General features: G+C 37.2%; 1 protein-coding gene across 1 annotated transcript in view; it reads right to left on the bottom strand.

Annotated features, from left to right (window-relative positions):
- Positions 1-14,617, bottom strand: part of LOC117317014 (neurotensin receptor type 1-like) — a 60,162-nt gene extending 45,545 nt beyond the window's left edge. The window contains exons 1-2 of the mRNA XM_033871791.1: positions 14,484-14,617; positions 119-215 (exon numbers count right to left, since the gene is read on the bottom strand). Coding sequence (XP_033727682.1) covers positions 119-215; positions 14,484-14,617 — 231 coding nt within the window. The remainder of the gene's footprint in view (positions 1-118; positions 216-14,483) is intronic.
- Between the last annotated feature and the right edge of the window lie 3,703 nt (positions 14,618-18,320).

Genomic DNA, 18,320 nt, shown 5'->3' with positions numbered 1-18,320 from the left:
AGTTTATACAGGAGACACAGAGTTATAAAATGTATACGTACTGCAGTAACCTGCTAAATTGTATATACATGTATAAGATATATCATTCAACTCTTATATTACTTTTTTGAGTACTTGCCCATAATACATCGGCTGGCGCTGGGCAAATGTTCTCCGCCTCTGTCCCCGTAAGATAATTCAGCATCGCTGACACGTAACCTGGCCTGGACTCCACACTACATTACAAATTATAAAGTTAATACAATATCTCAGACACGCCATATTTGACGTTAACTTGAGTATACTGTGATAAGAATTTGTAATCAACGATAAGAAAAATATGGAAAATGTTCAAACTTACCACGTGAAGTATTGGTAGACCGTAGGGAACTGTTGTATGGCACTCATCAGTGCCAATGACATCAATAATACCCTACTTGGCCTATCAATCGTGAATTCCAATGTCATACGGAAGAGAGTTTAGAAGACTGTTAAACTCAGACTTTATCGATTGCGAGGCAACTTAGTAACAATCATGACGTCATATCATTGTCATCTTAAAGAAGGGCGATAACTAGTTAACTTAAGGTCTCACACAACTAATTATTTCACTATATGTTAATATTAATGACTCCGTCCCCTCAATCGCTCATTTGAAGTTCAAATGTTGCGCTAGATTGAAATTCGGTAAAAATGACACCCTCAGTGTCCATTATATAAAATGAACACCACCGGGGGTGTCATTTTTACCAAATTTTAATAGTTTCAAAGTAGCTTTCTCTATATAACTTTGTAGACTGACGTCATGACTAAATATTTCATTACGTCATTATAAACTTCGTTATGGCAACCACACATGGTGTCAGGGGCCAGAGTAAACTCGGGCTGCAGGAACAACATATTTTATCGTCAGTATGATACACTTGAATTGTTCACTCGGTTTTCCAAGTCGAAGTAGTCTGTACGGCTCACTGTACGTGTCTGTACGGCTCACTGTACGTGTCTGTACGGCTCACTGTACGTGTCTGTACGGCTCACTGTACGTGTCTGTACGGCTCACTGTACGTGTCTGTACATACTAGTAGTCGTTTATACAAACTTTTAGCTCGGTGTATTCTTTAGACCGGATTGTCCTTTTAACTATGCGTTTCCATTCGGATTTTTACTTTGTTACTGTTAGACATATAACGTCATGTGGTGTTTCCCAAATATACAGTATTCTCACTACATCGGATTAAAACCCGCTATACAAAGAAGTGCTCTTTATCTGTGTGATACTGTATATTTGTTTCGACGAGAATTAAAGTCACTAATGTGCGTGCATTCATTTCGTCTTCTCGCGTACGATGTTTCGTCTTTCGTCTTTCGGGGCGAAAAGACGAAATTTAAATTTTCTTAAATTTCGTCTTTTCGGTACGAAAATACCGAAAAGACGAAAGGACGAGAATTAAAATATTTGATATTCGTCTTTTCGTGGCGAAAAGACGAAAGGGCGAAATGGTACAAATCAGCTACCAGAGGTGTAATACTGTAAACGACGTCGAATGGATATTTGTTTCGCCCGTGCCGTGAGCGCTATAAGAAGTTGTAAGAAAATGAGATTTCTGATATCTGCCATTATTGGACATACTCCAATTATTCTTTCTACCATGTCCCAACGGGTTCGTTTCTCAACCCCAAGTACACGTTTTGCTACATAATTCTGAAATTGTTTTATTTTGGTGTGGTCAGCAACCAGCATATTGTTCCAGATCTCGCATCCGTATAACCGATAGGGAGAACAACATATCTATATAATTTCGGAACAGTTATAGTGTTAATGTTAGAAATATCACTCCCAGTTCCGGAAATGGAAAGTAAAACGTTTCTTCCTTTCCTACAGCCTCTCCCTATTTTAGTAGACGCTCGCAGTTTTGAATCAATTGGAATTTCAAGATGTTCTTGCAGATCTTTCATAGGACATATATCTTCATTCATAGTCAATGGAATATTGAACATAATATCTTTTTTATTTGCGAACACGAGTATAGAACATTTTTTATTATAATATTGATATTTCAGTTAATTTATCAGAAACTTTGAAATTATGTAAAGCTTCTGGTCATGAGGGAATAAGACATCATATTTATACTGCTCACTCAGTTTCTAAGCCCCTTCAGTTACTTTTTAATTTGTAACGTTCGTCTGGTATCTACCCTGATTTTAGGGGAAATGGCTATAGTAATGTCGCTGTTTAAAAATGTGCTATACATTCAACCGCTAATATCTTTTGTATCTACGGTAAGCAACATTTTCAAATGGGTTGTCTTTACACACATTCATAATTATTTTATTGACAATTCTTTGTTCAGGGTTTATGTAAGGTCATTCAAAGGTTCACCAATTATTAAAAATTACCATGATGTCTGTTTAGCATTACAAGAAAGAAAACACGTTTGTTTAATATTTTGTGACATACCCATGACCTTTTTAGCGAGTTTGGCACAAGGGACTGCTAATTGAATGAAAGTCTTATGGAGTATCAGATTAATTGTCGAAATAGTTAGATTATCTTTCAAAAGAGAAAACAAACTATTCATTTTCTGACATGGGTGCTATTTAAGCAGGGTTCTATACTTGGTCCCCCGTTGTTGTTAATTACCTTTTTTTTTAAATGATCGATGATTAATTATTGATAGATCATGAACAGGAAGGGAAAAATCTGCAAAAACATTAACCAAAATAGGGGGGGGGAATGTTATGGCTATGATTTAGACATCCAGCTTTGTTTTAAAATGTTGTTTGAATACATTTTTATTTCAATTTATCAGTGAAATTGTTCATTTAGAAGTTGAGGGCTAATGATAAAGTGTCGGGACACCTTAACCACTCGGCCACCGCGGCCCCTACGATTAATCGGAATAACACTAGTTGATGATGTTTAACGTTCAACGTCTCGTCTTTTTGCTCAAGTTCATTCACGTATGATGATATCATCCTTTTATAACGATATAGAAACGACCATTAACAGTGACTTTAAACCGTGGGGCTAAAGCATGATTGGTCAATTGTAATATTAGTAAAATAGAAGTTATTTTACTTCAAATACAGACGAATAAGATGGGGATCTCGAAATGAACAAACTAAACTTTAGTATTTATCATAGGTATTTGGGGTTGATTTAAATGCTACAGGGAAATGGGGTTACCTTATTGAAAATACATATATACATCTGTTTTAAAACAGGTTAATTCCCTTAGAAAATTAAAGTATATGCTTAAACGAGATACCTTATCAAAATATGTATAATTTTTAGCTCACCTGCCCAAAGGGCAAGTGAGCTTATGCCGTGGTGCGGCGTCCGTCGTCCGTCCGGCCGTCCGGCCGTCCGGCGTCAACTTTTTCATTTAAACAACTTCTCTATAACCAAGAGGCCCAGGGACTTGATATTCGGCCTGTAGCATGCTGGGGTGAAGGGCTACAAAGTTTGTTCAAATAAATGACCTTGACCTTCATTCAAGGTCACAGGGGTCAAATAGGCTATAATCTTCAAACGACTTCTTCTCAATAACCAAGAGGCCCAGGGACTTGATATTGGGCCTGTAGCATGCTGGGGTGAAGGGCTATAAAGTTTGTTCAAATAAATGACCTTGACCTTCATTCAAGGTCACATGGGTCAAATAGGCTATAATCTTCAAACAACTTCTCAATAACCAAGAGGCCCAGGGACTTGATATTGGGCATGTAGCATGCTGGAATGAAGGGCTACAAAGTTTGTTCAAATAAATGACATTCACCTTCATTCAAGGTCACATGGGTCAAATAGGCTATAATCTTCAAACGACTTCTTCTCAATAACCAAGAGGCCCAGGGACTTGATATTGGGCAGGTAGCATGCTGGAGTAAAGGGCTACAAAGTTTGTTCAAATAAATGACCTTGAATGACCTTAATTCAAGGTCACATGGGTCAAATAGGCTATAATCTTCAAACCACTTCTCAATAACCAAGAGGCACAGGGACTTGATATTCGGCCTGTAGCATGCTGGGGTGAAGGGCTACAAAGTTTGTTCAAATAAATGACCTTGACCTTCATTCAAGGTCACATGGGTCAAATAGGCTATAATCTTCAAACGACTTCTTCTCAATAACCAAGAGGCCCAGGGACTTGATATTGGGCCTGTAGCATGCTGGGGTGAAGGGCTACAAAGTTTGTTCAAATAAATGACCTTGACCTTCATTCAAGGTCACATGGGTCAAATAGGCTATAATCTTCAAACGACTTCTTCTCAATAACCAAAAGGCCCAGGGACTTGATATTGGGCCTGTAACATGCTGGGGTGAAGGGCTACAAAGTTTGTTCAAATAAATGACCTTGACCTACATTCAAGGTCACATGGTTCAAATAGGCTATAATCTTCAAACAACTTCTTCTCAATAACCAAGAGGCCCAGCGACTTGATATTGGGCCTGTAGCATGCTGGGGTGAAGGGCTACAAAGTTTGTTCAAATAAATGACCTTGACCTACATTCAAGGTCACATGGGTCAAATAGGCTATAATCTTCAAACCACTTCTCAATAACCAAGAGGCCCAGGGACTTGATATTGGGGCTGTAGCATGGTGGGGTGAAGGGCTACCAATTTTGTTCAAATAAATGACCTTGACCTACATTCAAGGTCACAGGGGTGAAATTTGAGATAGCCAAGAGCCTCCAAGACCTGATATTAGGCCAATAGAATGCTGGAATGAAGGACTAGAACATTTTTGATATGAATAAAACTAGCTTACAATGATATTTGAATAAAGAGGTAACCAACATAGTATCCTCATCAACTTCAAAGTTGCTGTAGAGCCAGGTGAGCGATACAGGCCCATTGGGCCTCTTGTTTTATTTCATCAGTTTTGGAGTATGCTAGTGAGCTATGGGGTGGTTGTGTGTTTGAATCTAATTTATTAGAAAATGTCCAATGAGAAACTGTTTGTATCATAACTGGTTTATCTTCATATGCAAATAGCGATTCTCTGTATTTGGAAACCGGATTAGAAACTCTTTCTGGTAGACGCAAGATAAGAAACAGTAACTTTATAAGATGAAACACCGTTAAACGCCAGGTTTTTTAGTGCAATTTAACCACATACAGTTGAACAAAATACCAAATCTGATAAAAATCAGCTGTTACATGGATACGTTTACATTATTTTGATCATATTGCAAAATAACCCCATAACCTCTTAGAAATAGAAATGATTTTGAAATTCGAAACGACAAACTTTCTACTACAAATTCGTCCTTTTTATCCTCAACCCCTTCGTTTATTAAATGGACAAAGATATTTTAGCTATATCTGCACCTTCCATCGATACTTTATAAAACAAACAAAAAACTACTAGACGCAAGAGTTAAAAAAAAAGTTGCAACCCCCCAAAAAAAGATTGGAAAATTAATATAATACATATTGTGAGCGAAGCGGATAACAATCCCGGGACCTTCTTCTTAGTTAATTATGGCATGACGGTTGGGTAATACATCGCAATAACTCGAGCTAAGCTTGGCAGAGAGAGATCAGACAACCATTTTCTTTCCTTTGCAAACTTTTACTAACTTATTTACAGGAGAGGTCCACAAAGGGAGACATGTACACATGTGGATGGTTATAAATAATATATATATACCATATATATATATATCATTAGGCTAGCGTTCTAACAATTGAGCCAGAAAGTCCGGACATTAGCTAAATGTAGGCACAAGGGCCTAACGCTGCCTAATTTTACCTCCTAATTTTTACGTCATTTTATCTCTCCGAAATCACACCCGTTCTAATCTGACATTGAGCCATAGTCCGGATGTTAGGTTAGCCTTTTAATCTTAAAAGTAAAAATTTGATGTCCCCTGGGGTTCCTCACATTTCAAACAAAGATAACCATTGAGCCAAACTAAAGTCTCGAGAGCCTAACACTGCCTTATTTTACCACACATGCAAAGATACATCACCCAAACAGTTCCCTCAGATACGACTTATTTCGAGTTAATCTTGTAGAAACCCCTGATTGTGGTAACCCTTGTGAGAACGAATTCCACCTTTTCGTTGATAACCATCGTTTTGATCTTGAGAGGTAATCTCACTGATTTAGATGTAAACATCAACATTGATTTACTACGTTCTGGAATGAAAATCTGCCCATGAACTCAAATATTACGATTTTTTAGAAATGTACATTATTTCATTAAAACCAGCAACCGATTTTAATATTTTATACTTCCGGAGAACAATGCTTCCACAGTTTTCTTTTGCCAAATTTTGTAATATGTTCTTATTTTGGGAGAGGTCTTTGATAATGCTGCAATAACTTATGTCCAATCCTACTGCTTTTTTCTTGTGGCAATAACATATGTTTAAATACCGATCAAAATATGTATGACATAAATGTTCAAACTTACCACGTGAAGTATTGGCTGACAGTTGGAAACATGTGTATGGCACTCATCAGTGCCACTGACATCATTATCATCCTGCTAGACCTATCCATCGTACGCGTGGGAATCCCAATGTTATGCGAAGATAGTTTAGAAGACTGTTTAACTCCGCCTTCTTCGATTGCTAAGTAGCCTAGCAACAAGTGTATGTGACGTCATAGATGGGTTTATATATTTTACAAATCATGACGTCATACCATTGTCATCTTAAAAAAGGGCGATAACTAGTTAACTTAACGTCTCAAACAACTAATTATTTCACTATATGTTATTACTAATGACTCCGCCCTCCCCAATCGCTCATTTGAAGTTCAAAATAAAAATTGAAGATTTCCATAGCAGAAAAATGATGTTATTGGATAGGTTTAATCGCATATAAGAGCACACCAGTACTTAGAAGACAGTAACCCTGATATTAACAGTGGATAGGGGAACCCCCAGCATGGGGGAATTCCTGCCTTTTTACACCTGGAATCCTACACCTTTCTAATTTATACCAGGAGTGTAGATTTTGGGTGTTTAAAATCTCAAGACCCTACTCTTTATCGTCGTCTATAGAAAGTACCAATTGCATGTGTTATTTACTGAAGAAATAGCAACAAACCCAAGAAACACATTTTTCTTCAGGGACTTGTATCAGGTGAAACACCAGTTGATTGGCTGAATTAGTTGTGCGAGACCTTAAAATTATGTGTAATCGGTAAAATAATAGAAAGAAATGTATTTGAAGTATATATTTTAAGAGATGCACAGTTCTTTGCAGGACATCCTGGAATTATCCCTGATGACAGCTGTTAACGTTTATGTTCATTGATGTCAAACAATATTATATGGTTATGTGGAGGAGATCTCAACAGCTTCAAAGATCAAACCCATCACAAAGTGTAGAAAGACTCCAAGGATTTTTTTACCAACATTGTGTTTAATGAAACTAAGCCCCTTGGAGTGAGGAAAGACCCCAGGGCCTATTTTCACATCATTATTGTGTTTATCTCTTTATGTCCAACAATGTGATATATGGTCATTGGGTGGGGGATCGCAATGGTTTCAAAAATACAAGAGGCCCAGAGGGCCTGTATCTGTCATCTGGATATTTCATCTACTATTACAAATACTAGATGTTTGAATTATAAGACAATATCATGTTCCTAGTTTAGGATCTAAAGATGATGTAATCAAAACATACCATAAACATTGCTTAGTTTTAAAGCCATATTGATATGAATTGACCGTATTTGGCCCTTCTCCACCATTTACAATTTTGAATCCCCACCTCATGCAGGCAAAATACTGGTCAATATAGCTATATTGATATGAGCAACTTTTCTATCTCTCTTTGTTTCAATTAGAAGAGGTGAAATCGAATGTGCAAAGAATAAGGGATAAAAAAACGTACAGCATATACCAGAGGGGCTTTGCACGACTCCAAACCAACTAGCCTCATTTATGTACAAATATTTACAGGTCAAGTATGTTTGAAATTGTAATATTCATACATATATGCAAGTTAACAATTAAATAAACTTTTAGATATGTATTTTGAGTTGAAATTTGTCCGGTTTAAACAGCCTTGTGAGCCATTTGGTTGCAGTCATGAAGAGACAATGATGTTGCTTGAACTCAGACAAGACAAGACAGACAAGAATATAATTTAATCTAAGGAACAATATTTATTGTGTGAAGGTATAAATGAGCAACAGATACATACATACATATACATACATACTTACGTACATGTGAAACTACATGTTGTATTTAAGATATAATTAATCTTAAAGTTAAACTACATATAAGAAAATTCTAACAAAAATGACTTTAATTATTCTTACTGTAAGGTTATAGCTTTTGGGACCATCCTATTTATTATTCATCCTAGTGTGTTTGGGCATAAAAACTGATGATAAAAAAATCACTTCACAGAGCTTTTATCATCAAATCACTTCACAGAGCTTATTGAAGCCCATTGATTCATGCTACGGTTAATAAATTATGTTGCAGATCATACAATAAGTTCTAACTGGTATTGAGTGTACATAATAATGCAGAAAATATAGCTGAATACGGTATGCTTATTTGGTAGCTAATAGTTACATGAAGTAGGTGCCCATGTTTTTTTTTACAGTTATGGCACCAGCTTCTTGTGCTTTTTATCTTGTGTATGTCAAAAGAAACAGTCTTTTATAGTAAAGATATTTGCTGTTTATCACTAAGCAAATTTATGGTATACTAAATTTCTAGTTACCAATATATATCACAAGCAGTAATATGATATCCACACACATGTTAATAGCAGTGACGATTAGATTTCGTGAGCTATTTTTCTTTTGTAGATGTTTCAGTAATTTTTGAGGAACTTGGCTATTTGCAAATATATTAAGAAAAGAAGTTGACAGGTATTTTCATACCATGCCAGGGACTTCATTTTTAGCTCACCTGCCCGAAGGGCAAGTGAGCTTATGCCGTGGTGCGGCGTCCGTCGTCCGTCCGTCCGTCCGGCCGTCCGGCATCTACTTTTTCATTCAACAGACTTCTTCTCACTAACCAAGAGGCCCAAGGACTTGATATTTGGCCTGTAGCATGCTGGGGTAAAGGGCTACAAAGTTTGTTCAAATAAATGACCTTGACCTTCATTCAAGGTCACATGGGTCAAATAGGCTATAATCTTCAAACGGCGTTCTTCTCACTAACCAAGAGGCCCAAGGACTTGATATTTGGCCTGTAGCATGCTGGGGTGAAGGGCTACAAAGTTTGTTCAAATAAATGACCTTGACCTTCATTCACGGGTCACATGGGTCAAATAGGTTATAATCTTCAAACGACTTCTCAATAACCAAGAGGACCAGGGACTTGATATTGGGCCTGTAGCATGCTGGGGTGAAGGGCTATAAAGTTTGTTCAAATAAATGACCTTGACCTTCATTCAAGGTCACATGGGTCAAATAGGTTATAATCTTCAAACGACTTCTTCTCACTAACCAAGAGGCCCAGGGACTTGATATTGGGTCTGTAGCATGCTGAAATGAAGGGCTACAAAGTTTGTTCAAATAAATGACCTTGACCTTCATTCAAGGTCACATGGGTCAAATAGGCTATAATCTTCATACGACTTCTTCTCAATAACCAAGAGGCCCAGGGACTTGATATTGGGCCTGTAGCATGCTGGAATGAAGGGCTACAAAGTTTGTTCAAATAAATGACTTTGACCTTCACTAAAGGTCACATGGGTCAAATAGGCTATAATCTTCAAACGACTTCTCAATAACCAAGAGGCCCAGGGACTTGATATTGGGCCTGTAGCATGCTGGAATGAAGGGCTACAAAGTTTGTTCAAATAAATGACCTTGACCTTCATTCAAGGTCACATGGGTCAAATAGGCTATAATCTTCAAACGACTTCTTCTCACTAACCAAGAGGCCCAGGGACTTGATATTGGGCCTGTATCATGCTGGGGTGTAGGGCTACAAAGTTTGTTCAAATAAATGACTTTGACCTTCATTCAAGGTCACATGGGTCAAATAGGCTATAATCTTCATACGACTTCTTCTCAATAACCAAGAGGCCCAGGGACTTGATATTGGGCCTGTAGCATGCTGGAATGAAGGGCTACAAAGTTTGTTCAAATAAACGACTTTGACCTTCACTAAAGGTCACATGGGTCAAATAGGCTATAATCTTCAAACGACTTCTCAATAACCAAGAGGCCCAGGGACTTGATATTGGGCCTGTAGCATGCTGAAATGAAGGGCTACAAAGTTTGTTCAAATAAATGACCTTGACCTTCATTCAAGGTCACATGGGTCAAATAGGCTATAATCTTCAAACGACTTCTTCTCGCTAACCAAGAGGCCCAGGGACTTGATATTGGGCCTGTATCATGCTGGGGTGTAGGGCTACAAAGTTTGTTCAAATAAATGACTTTGACCTTCATTCAAGGTCACATGGGTCAAATAGGCTATAATCTTCATACGACTTCTTCTCAATAACCAAGAGGCCCAGGGACTTGATATTGGGCCTGTAGCATGCTGGAATGAAGGGCTCCAAAGTTTGTTCAAATAAATGACTTTGACCTTCACTAAAGGTCACATGGGTCAAATAGGCTATAATCTTCAAACGACTTCTCAATAACCAAGAGGCCCAGGGACTTGGTATTGGGTCTGTAGCATGCTAGGGTTAAGGGCTACAAAGTTTGTTCAAATAAATGACCTTGACCTTCATTTAAGGTCACATGGGTCAAATAGGCTATAATCTTCAAACCACTTCTTCCCAATAACCAAGAGGCCCAAGGACTTGATATTGGGCCTGTAGCATGCTGGAGTGAAGGGCTACAAAGTTTGTTCAAATGAATGACCTTGACCTTCACTAAAAGTCACAGGGGTGAATTCCGCTTAAATCTGTAAACAATAATTTTGCGATAGCCAAGGTCGAGACCTGATATTAGGCCAATAAAATGCTGGAATGAAGGACTAGAAAAATTATTAATATGAATAAACTTATTTGAATAAAGAAGTAATCAGCATAGTATCTGTAGAAATGACCTCAATCAACTTCAAAGTTGCTGTAGAGCCAGGTGAGCGATACAGGCCCATTGGGCCTCTTGTCTTGAATACTTACCATCAAAATATCTTAAATGGAGCCTCTAAACCTTCAGTCAATCTGCTATATATTTTACTGCAATTGTAATAAGATGTTACTTTGCATTGCAATCAATTGGAATATGATGATGTTGCTGTTTCTTTAAAAAGCAAATTCAGCCATATGTTTCTACATTAAAGATGATAGGATTATTTTAATAGCAATCAATATGCTATTGGAAAATTGAAGACAGTCGAAATTATTTCAATTGAAATCTTTTAAAGATAAAACTGAACATTAATATTTGTAGACAGTGAGGGAACTGACCACCTTAGTAGTCAGTGAGGAAACTGACCACCTTATGACAAAAACATATTGAGTGGCATTTTGTGCCTTACAGTAGGAAGCTAACAGGGTATCAAATCATAGTTATTACATATCAGATACATGTTTCATAACCACGCACTCGGTTAAACACATCATTTATATTCATCAATACATACAATTTATCGAGAAAGATAATTGTAATCGTATCATTGATACTACTCAGTATATCATGTAACACAGTACTTGTATCTTGGAACTAAAAAGTATGCATATAAAGTATGCGTTAAATTATTTGTCTGCAACAATGAAAATAATTAGTCTTTTTTATGAAAGATCACACAAGAATACAATTTATGCACATTTTAAAATCAAACAGAAGTTTTGCATTGCTGTTAAGTCATTGTTAAATTATCACACAGATATTGCAGTGTGAAACCTTATACATTTCAAGAGAAACAATTGAAAAAAATACTTAAGTTCTTCAAACAAATTTGTCACAAAAGTGAGATAGGTCATAACTTGCAATACAGGAAATGTATGCATTTTACATGATGAAAAAAAACAACTTAAATTATATATGGAGCATAAGTCATAATATGGACAAGTGCAGATCATTGCATTGACATCTCTATTCCATGTCTATGATGTAATAAAATAAGTAAATACTTGGGAAAAATACATACACAATTGTATATACAATAATAGAAATGATTTGCTTCAAGGAAGCTTCATTTGATAATGTGACAAATACATATGCATGAGCACACAGTTTACACTTTCAAATATTAAGTAAAATCACATTATAAGAAACAATATTTGAACATTATTTGAATGCAGTATTTCACCGCAATATTTACATACTACAGTAATGTATTCTATTATCCTCCACAGTTGAGATAAAAGAACACTTGTCCGAGTGGAATTCCTGAAGGCCAAACTTGTGATTCTTAAAGGCATTTTCTGAGGACAGTTCTTAAAAATGTTCAATGATACCCATCTTCTCTGGCCATGTAATGTAATATTGTTGTGCAATTGCTGGCAACATCTCATATCAAACATCTTAGAAATAATTAGTATATACTGGGTACCATATTAATTGTAATTACAAGGTAGCATCCCAGGTACCTAAAAGATGTTTTTTTCAGGGAGGATGTTTATTAAGATAATGTTGTTAAGAGTATAATTCTCCACTGTCATGTTTATGGTTTGGTTTGGTTTGGTTTATTTTGTTTAACGTCCTATTAACAGCTAAGGTCATTTAAGGACGGCCTCCCGTGCGTGCGACATGCATGCGTGTGGTGAGTGAGTATGTGTGTTTTGGGAGGCTGCGGAACATTTGATAAGAAATTTAAAGACTATTGTGTTCAGGGGTCCTCCCTCTCCCCACAAAAAAACAGGAATCACTTATTACCATGTTTTGAAAGAAAGGGGAAGTTACACTTAAAGTGGATGCCAATTGGGTGATAATTACAGTGAATATGGTACTTACATATGACAATTTCTAACATGTATGAAATGTCAAAGCAAATGTCAAACAAGTTTACTTGTTATTGAAGGGCAGGAATGTTTTGAAAGACCCTTCAATCCTATTGGCAGATATTATGTTCTTATCCTACACATCACTACCTCCCTCCCACCCACTGTCACCAGGCCCATTGTTTCGCTCCTGATTTCATTCTGAAACTCTATTTTGAATGTTATGATTGATCAAACAGCATAATAGATAAGTTTGTGATCAGCCCAGCAGCATTTAATGACACTCGAGTAAAGGTTTGATACATTAGTAAATATGAGATCAAGTGTGGAATTGTTGTCTGTTGTTGCCAAGTGTATGATGTGTCTACAGTGGAATGTTTCATTCATCCAATTTTCAAAGTCATTGTTTTCTGATATCTTGATGTTGAAATCACCAAGAACTACATAAGGGTTGTCAAAATCTATGGTAGGGAATACATGGGTCTGGATTTCAGATTTGAGTTTTGAATATGAACATTTGGGCGATTTATAAACTGCTACGACTTTTAAACTTCGAGTGTTTTTAGTAACTTCTGCTGAAATGCATTCGAAGTCAAATGAAGAGGATGACTGTATATCGAATAATTGTATGTTGTTTCCTGAATACAAAGCTAGCCCGTGATGAGGAGTGGTTGTGCTCTTTTATCATTTCTCTCGATATTGAATGTGTCAAGTGACACGCTGGCATCAGAAATTGATGACTTCAGTTTTGTTTCAGCACATACAATAACATCATGATGTATGATGTTTGGGTCAGTTTGCATGTCTTTATGATGTAAAACTAGTGACATTACATTCAGAAAAGCTGTTTTAAGTTTTTCTGGTGGAAGTCGATAGGGTGGAGTGTAACATAACTGCATTGTATCATCTTTGTACATGCATTTCATTTCATCTCTGACCGCAGCATCCACAGACATTTTCTCTTCATTGAGATTCAGTATATGTAACTCGGATAATTTTCTGACTCTACTAAAGGCAACATAGTGCATGTGGGGTTGTTTTCTGGAACTGGCCATGTACAACATTTTGTAGTGTACAACCTTGAGATTTGTGAATTGTCTTTGAAGCAGCAGGTCTTAGAGGAAACTGAATGCGGATGTAAGTTTTCCTGTTATATAGTAATGTACGCTGTGTATCAAAAATTGGAGTCCAAGTATGCAATACATCTGTTGTTTGCAAATGTTTTTATGTTCTCCTGGATTCTAGGCCAGTCTGTCATCATCAAACTACACCCAAACAATACTTGGTCTATCCGTGTTGGTCTGTTTGTATTCAATGTGTTTTACAACACAGCATGCCCCATTGACAAGTCCATCTGCAATGTTCAAGTTTGCAGTTACTTCGTAAGCCATGTCTACAGCAATTGGAACATTTTTCATTAGCCCTGCTATTTTGCTGACGTCACAGGGAAGTGACTGGACAAGTTTTTCCTTGATTGATTTTGAAAAGTCACCGTTGACTGTATCAAGGGAAGGTATTCGTACTTAAACGCCTGCAGATCTATCAAACATATCAGAGTTGAAATTGTCACCTTCTTTATTAGTTGTAAACAAATGGGGAGCATGTAGTGGGTAAAGTTCATCCTGAGGTGTAACTAGTCTTGATTTCAAAGTTGCAATGTCTCTATCTGACAACTTATCACTCTCCATAGTGCGCATTCTGTTGAGGAGCTCTGCAAAGTCTTTGTCATCTTTTTGTCTCATGATTTCTGTCAATTCATGAACTGTAAACAGTGATTTCCAGATGTTTGTAGCAAGAGGCCCCATATTTGCATGGAGATCTTGGAATATCCATCTATCCATGACAGGTTTTAATTGATACAAATCTCCAATGAGAATAACACTGACACCTCCAAATAGTTGTATGGAATTTCCTTTGATTCTCTACAAACAATGATTTAGTATGGAGAGCATCTTGTTCCCAACCATTGATACTTCATCAATGGTTACAACTGATAGATTTCTGTATTTTACACGAAGTGTGTTTAGCGTGTCAGAATCTACTGTATAGCTATCAAAGCTGCGATTGGGAAGGATTTTGAATGCAGCATGAATTGTGGTACCATTGATGTTGTGAGCGGCCTTGCCAGTCGGTGCGCAAAGAAGAACTCTGCAATTTTCTGGATTTTCGCCTTCTTCTGAACAACGATAGCGCCTTAATGCCTGTTCAAGAGCTTTAATGACAACACATTTTCCTACTCCTGCTCCACCAGTCAGAAATGCATATAATGGTTCATCTTTTGTCTTCATGATTGAAAAACTCCCTTTGCTCTCTGTTCAATTTCCTTACACGGTCCAAGAACTCATTGTTTGAGAGGAAGGTTGATGTTTGTTCTGGCAAGACAACTGTAAGTGGTACACCCAGATCTATGCCTATGTCATATTGTTCATGAACGACAGCATTAGGTTTATAATAAATTAACTTGTTGCTGCTTGTTGTTTCAGATTCTTTGTCTTCCTCATTGATATGTTGTGTCTGAGGTGCCAGTTTATCGAATTGTTCCGACAGATCATCTTCAGCACGTTGCAATGCATCGTCAAGTTCCTGTACATGGTGCTCATATTCGGAACATTTCAAGTCAACTGTTTTTTTCACATGATTGTAATGAGCTTCATATGTGTCATGTCCTCCAAGTAAATCAAGTTTTTCATTCCGCCAGGGAAAGAACAGCAGAAGTTTTTCTCGATAGTGATTTTCACTGTCTGTTTTGACATTATATCTGACATATCGAATGACTTTTCTGTTTTTCCTTTGCTTGATGATAATGCCGTTACACAGTTCTAGTCTAATACAGTTTTCTGCTGCATCACTGATCTCATCATCACTTTCAGTAAGGGGCACATCCTCATCATCATTGACTTCATCATCAATATGTTTCTTTTTGGGATATTTGATATCTAGTTTGAGACATAGTCTGCTAAGCACATATTTTGCAATTGTTTTGGACGTTTTGAATAACGTTTCACAACATTGTCAGCTTCTATGTCTGTAGAGTCAGGTGGTAACTGTTCCAGTTAATCTTTTTGTTTGAGAAGAAATGTCCTTTCACTTGATTCAGATGTGTTGATAAAAACAACATCTCTGGAAGCTTTAGTCAGTGGAAGTGGCAATACAAGGTATGCTGCCTCTTGTGCACTAACTTCAACACTGTTCAAGAACTTGTTGCCCATGTGACGGACTTGACGCTTGATATCCATATTGCCTTTTCTTGCTTCCTTACATGCTTCATCCAGCAGAATGTTCATACCTCTTTGCGATTTGCTGATGTATGCCATTGCAGGTCATGGTTAGCATCCCAAGTTTCAAGAAGTGTCAGCATATATGGATTGATTCTGGCTTCAGACACCTTCCTTTTCAAGAAGACTTTGGGTGCTTTCAATGAAGATCTTATGCAAAGAATGTACTGTTCTTGTGTCATACTGATTTCATTCAGGAACTCTTCAAATGACATGTTGGCCAAATCTTTCAGCTCATTTAACTTAGTCTGTACTTCAGTATACTTTTTTTAAGTGCTCATGGTCTTCATCAAGTGGTTCCACGATCAATGTTTTTGGCAAAGGAGGTAATGGGAAACCGAACCTGCATTCAGCCTTTCCTTTTTTTCCTGCATGTTTTGGAGTGTTTGTGAGTTTGTATATCAACAAGGGGTTTGAGATGATCGGATACATTTCCACTGGAACTGATGTATTTTTCAACAAACTGGACCATTTCACTTTCTGAAGATGACTTGTGCTTTGGCGAGTTTTTGATCCACATCAGCATGTGTATATGAGGAGACCCTCGGTGTTGAAATTCAACACGGTGAAAGTAGTCATCAAGTTCACCGAGTGGGGCATGGTCAGACTTCAGAACAATGTTGATAAATTGCAGAACCCGATTGTCAAAGTGCCTTGAACATGTGACTGGATCTTGTTGCACAAGTCTTGTTTTGTCATGCCATGTCATGTTCTGCAATTGCTCTGCTGTGTAAGTGACTCCATCATTCAGTTCACCAAGAATTCTCAACAAGTCATACCATCTAGTATCACCAGCAGATAGAGAACCAAACCATGTTGGCAGTCCAAGTTGTCTGATCATTGCAAAAACACCCTTTCTTTTCTCAAGGTATGGTGGCGAGTTGCGCAATGTTCGAAATATGTAAAATCCTTTTGTCTTCGGCAGTATGCTTCAGTGAGGTAGCACTCTAAATCGGCAAAAGATCCGGTCTATCACAAGGAGATTTAACACAAACATACCGCAGCCTCCCAAAACACACATACGCACTCATTACACGCATGCATGTCGCACGCACGGGAGGCCGTCCTTAAATGACCTTAGCTGTTAATAGGACGTTAAATAAAATAAACGAAACCAAACCTTCATCAAGATTCACCAGCTTGTTCATTTGGGATGTATTTAATGCATCAGCAGCTGTAATGTTGTTTTCTTTGCTTTTGCATCTTCTAATGGAAATATTAACTTTATAAGATATTTGCTTTGCCTGTATTTTTTTTTAATTTTAAAGAAAATATTTGGTACAGAGTTGGCTGCTCTTCTGTCTACATGTCTAAGTTCCATCCATTCCTTGCCATTTCGAGATATATATCCAGTGACACACTTTTGAACGAGTTTATGTGTTTTGGTCATGTTGTTAACAGGACGTTAAACTAAATAAACCAAACCAAAACAGAGTGCCGGAACCATGTTTGATGACAGGAAGTACACAGATACACAGGACCATCCGCAATAGTTTTCCGAAATTTCTGCTGGATATGCGAAATTGTTACACCTTTCTTCAGTTTTTTTTTCGTGGATCTTAATTTGTGGGTCTATTCTTTTTTTGGCTTTAAATATACTATTTCTTATTCTTTCTTTTCTCAAATTTGATTGCTTTCGCCTGTGCATTTGCTTTGCAATTCGTTCCATTTCAGTAAACAAATCTGATTGTCTGGCTATAATTTTTCTCAGTCTATCTGATGCCTGTTCTTTTTGTTTGTTTTCTGGTTCACATCTTTTAATCCCTTTCCTCTGTCTATCTGATGCCTGTTCTTTTCGTTTGTTTTCAGGTATACATCTTTTAATCCCTTTCCTCTGTCTATCGGATGCTTGTTCAATTTTTTTTGCTTTGCAATATGCTTCTTTTAGTTTGTTTTCTTTGTTTATCATATGATTTTCCTGCATCTTGTATACCTGATGTGTTCTTTGCATTTGCTTGTATTTCTTAAGATACTGTTTTAGGCTTGTCTTGGTTTGCCATTGCGTTTCATTGATCCTAGTTACTTCATTGCATAATTATTTTTTTTTATGACATTTCAGTTTGAGATTCAAAATATTTCCTCATTTTATCATATGTGGAACTGCTGTTGTCACCAGTAGTTAGTCTCTCACTTGTTGCTTGTGGTTGGCAGATAGTAGCTTGAGTAGCTATGGCAATAGACTGCACTTCAAATCGAGTGTGGCGAGACATGCCCAGACTACTGTAGAAAGATT

Source organism: Pecten maximus, chromosome 18 (genome assembly GCF_902652985.1).
Source record: "Pecten maximus chromosome 18, xPecMax1.1, whole genome shotgun sequence".
NCBI classification, from domain to species: domain Eukaryota; kingdom Metazoa; phylum Mollusca; class Bivalvia; order Pectinida; family Pectinidae; genus Pecten; species Pecten maximus.
Note: the sequence above shows the minus strand (reverse complement) of the source record. Positions and strands in the feature narration are given on the sequence as shown.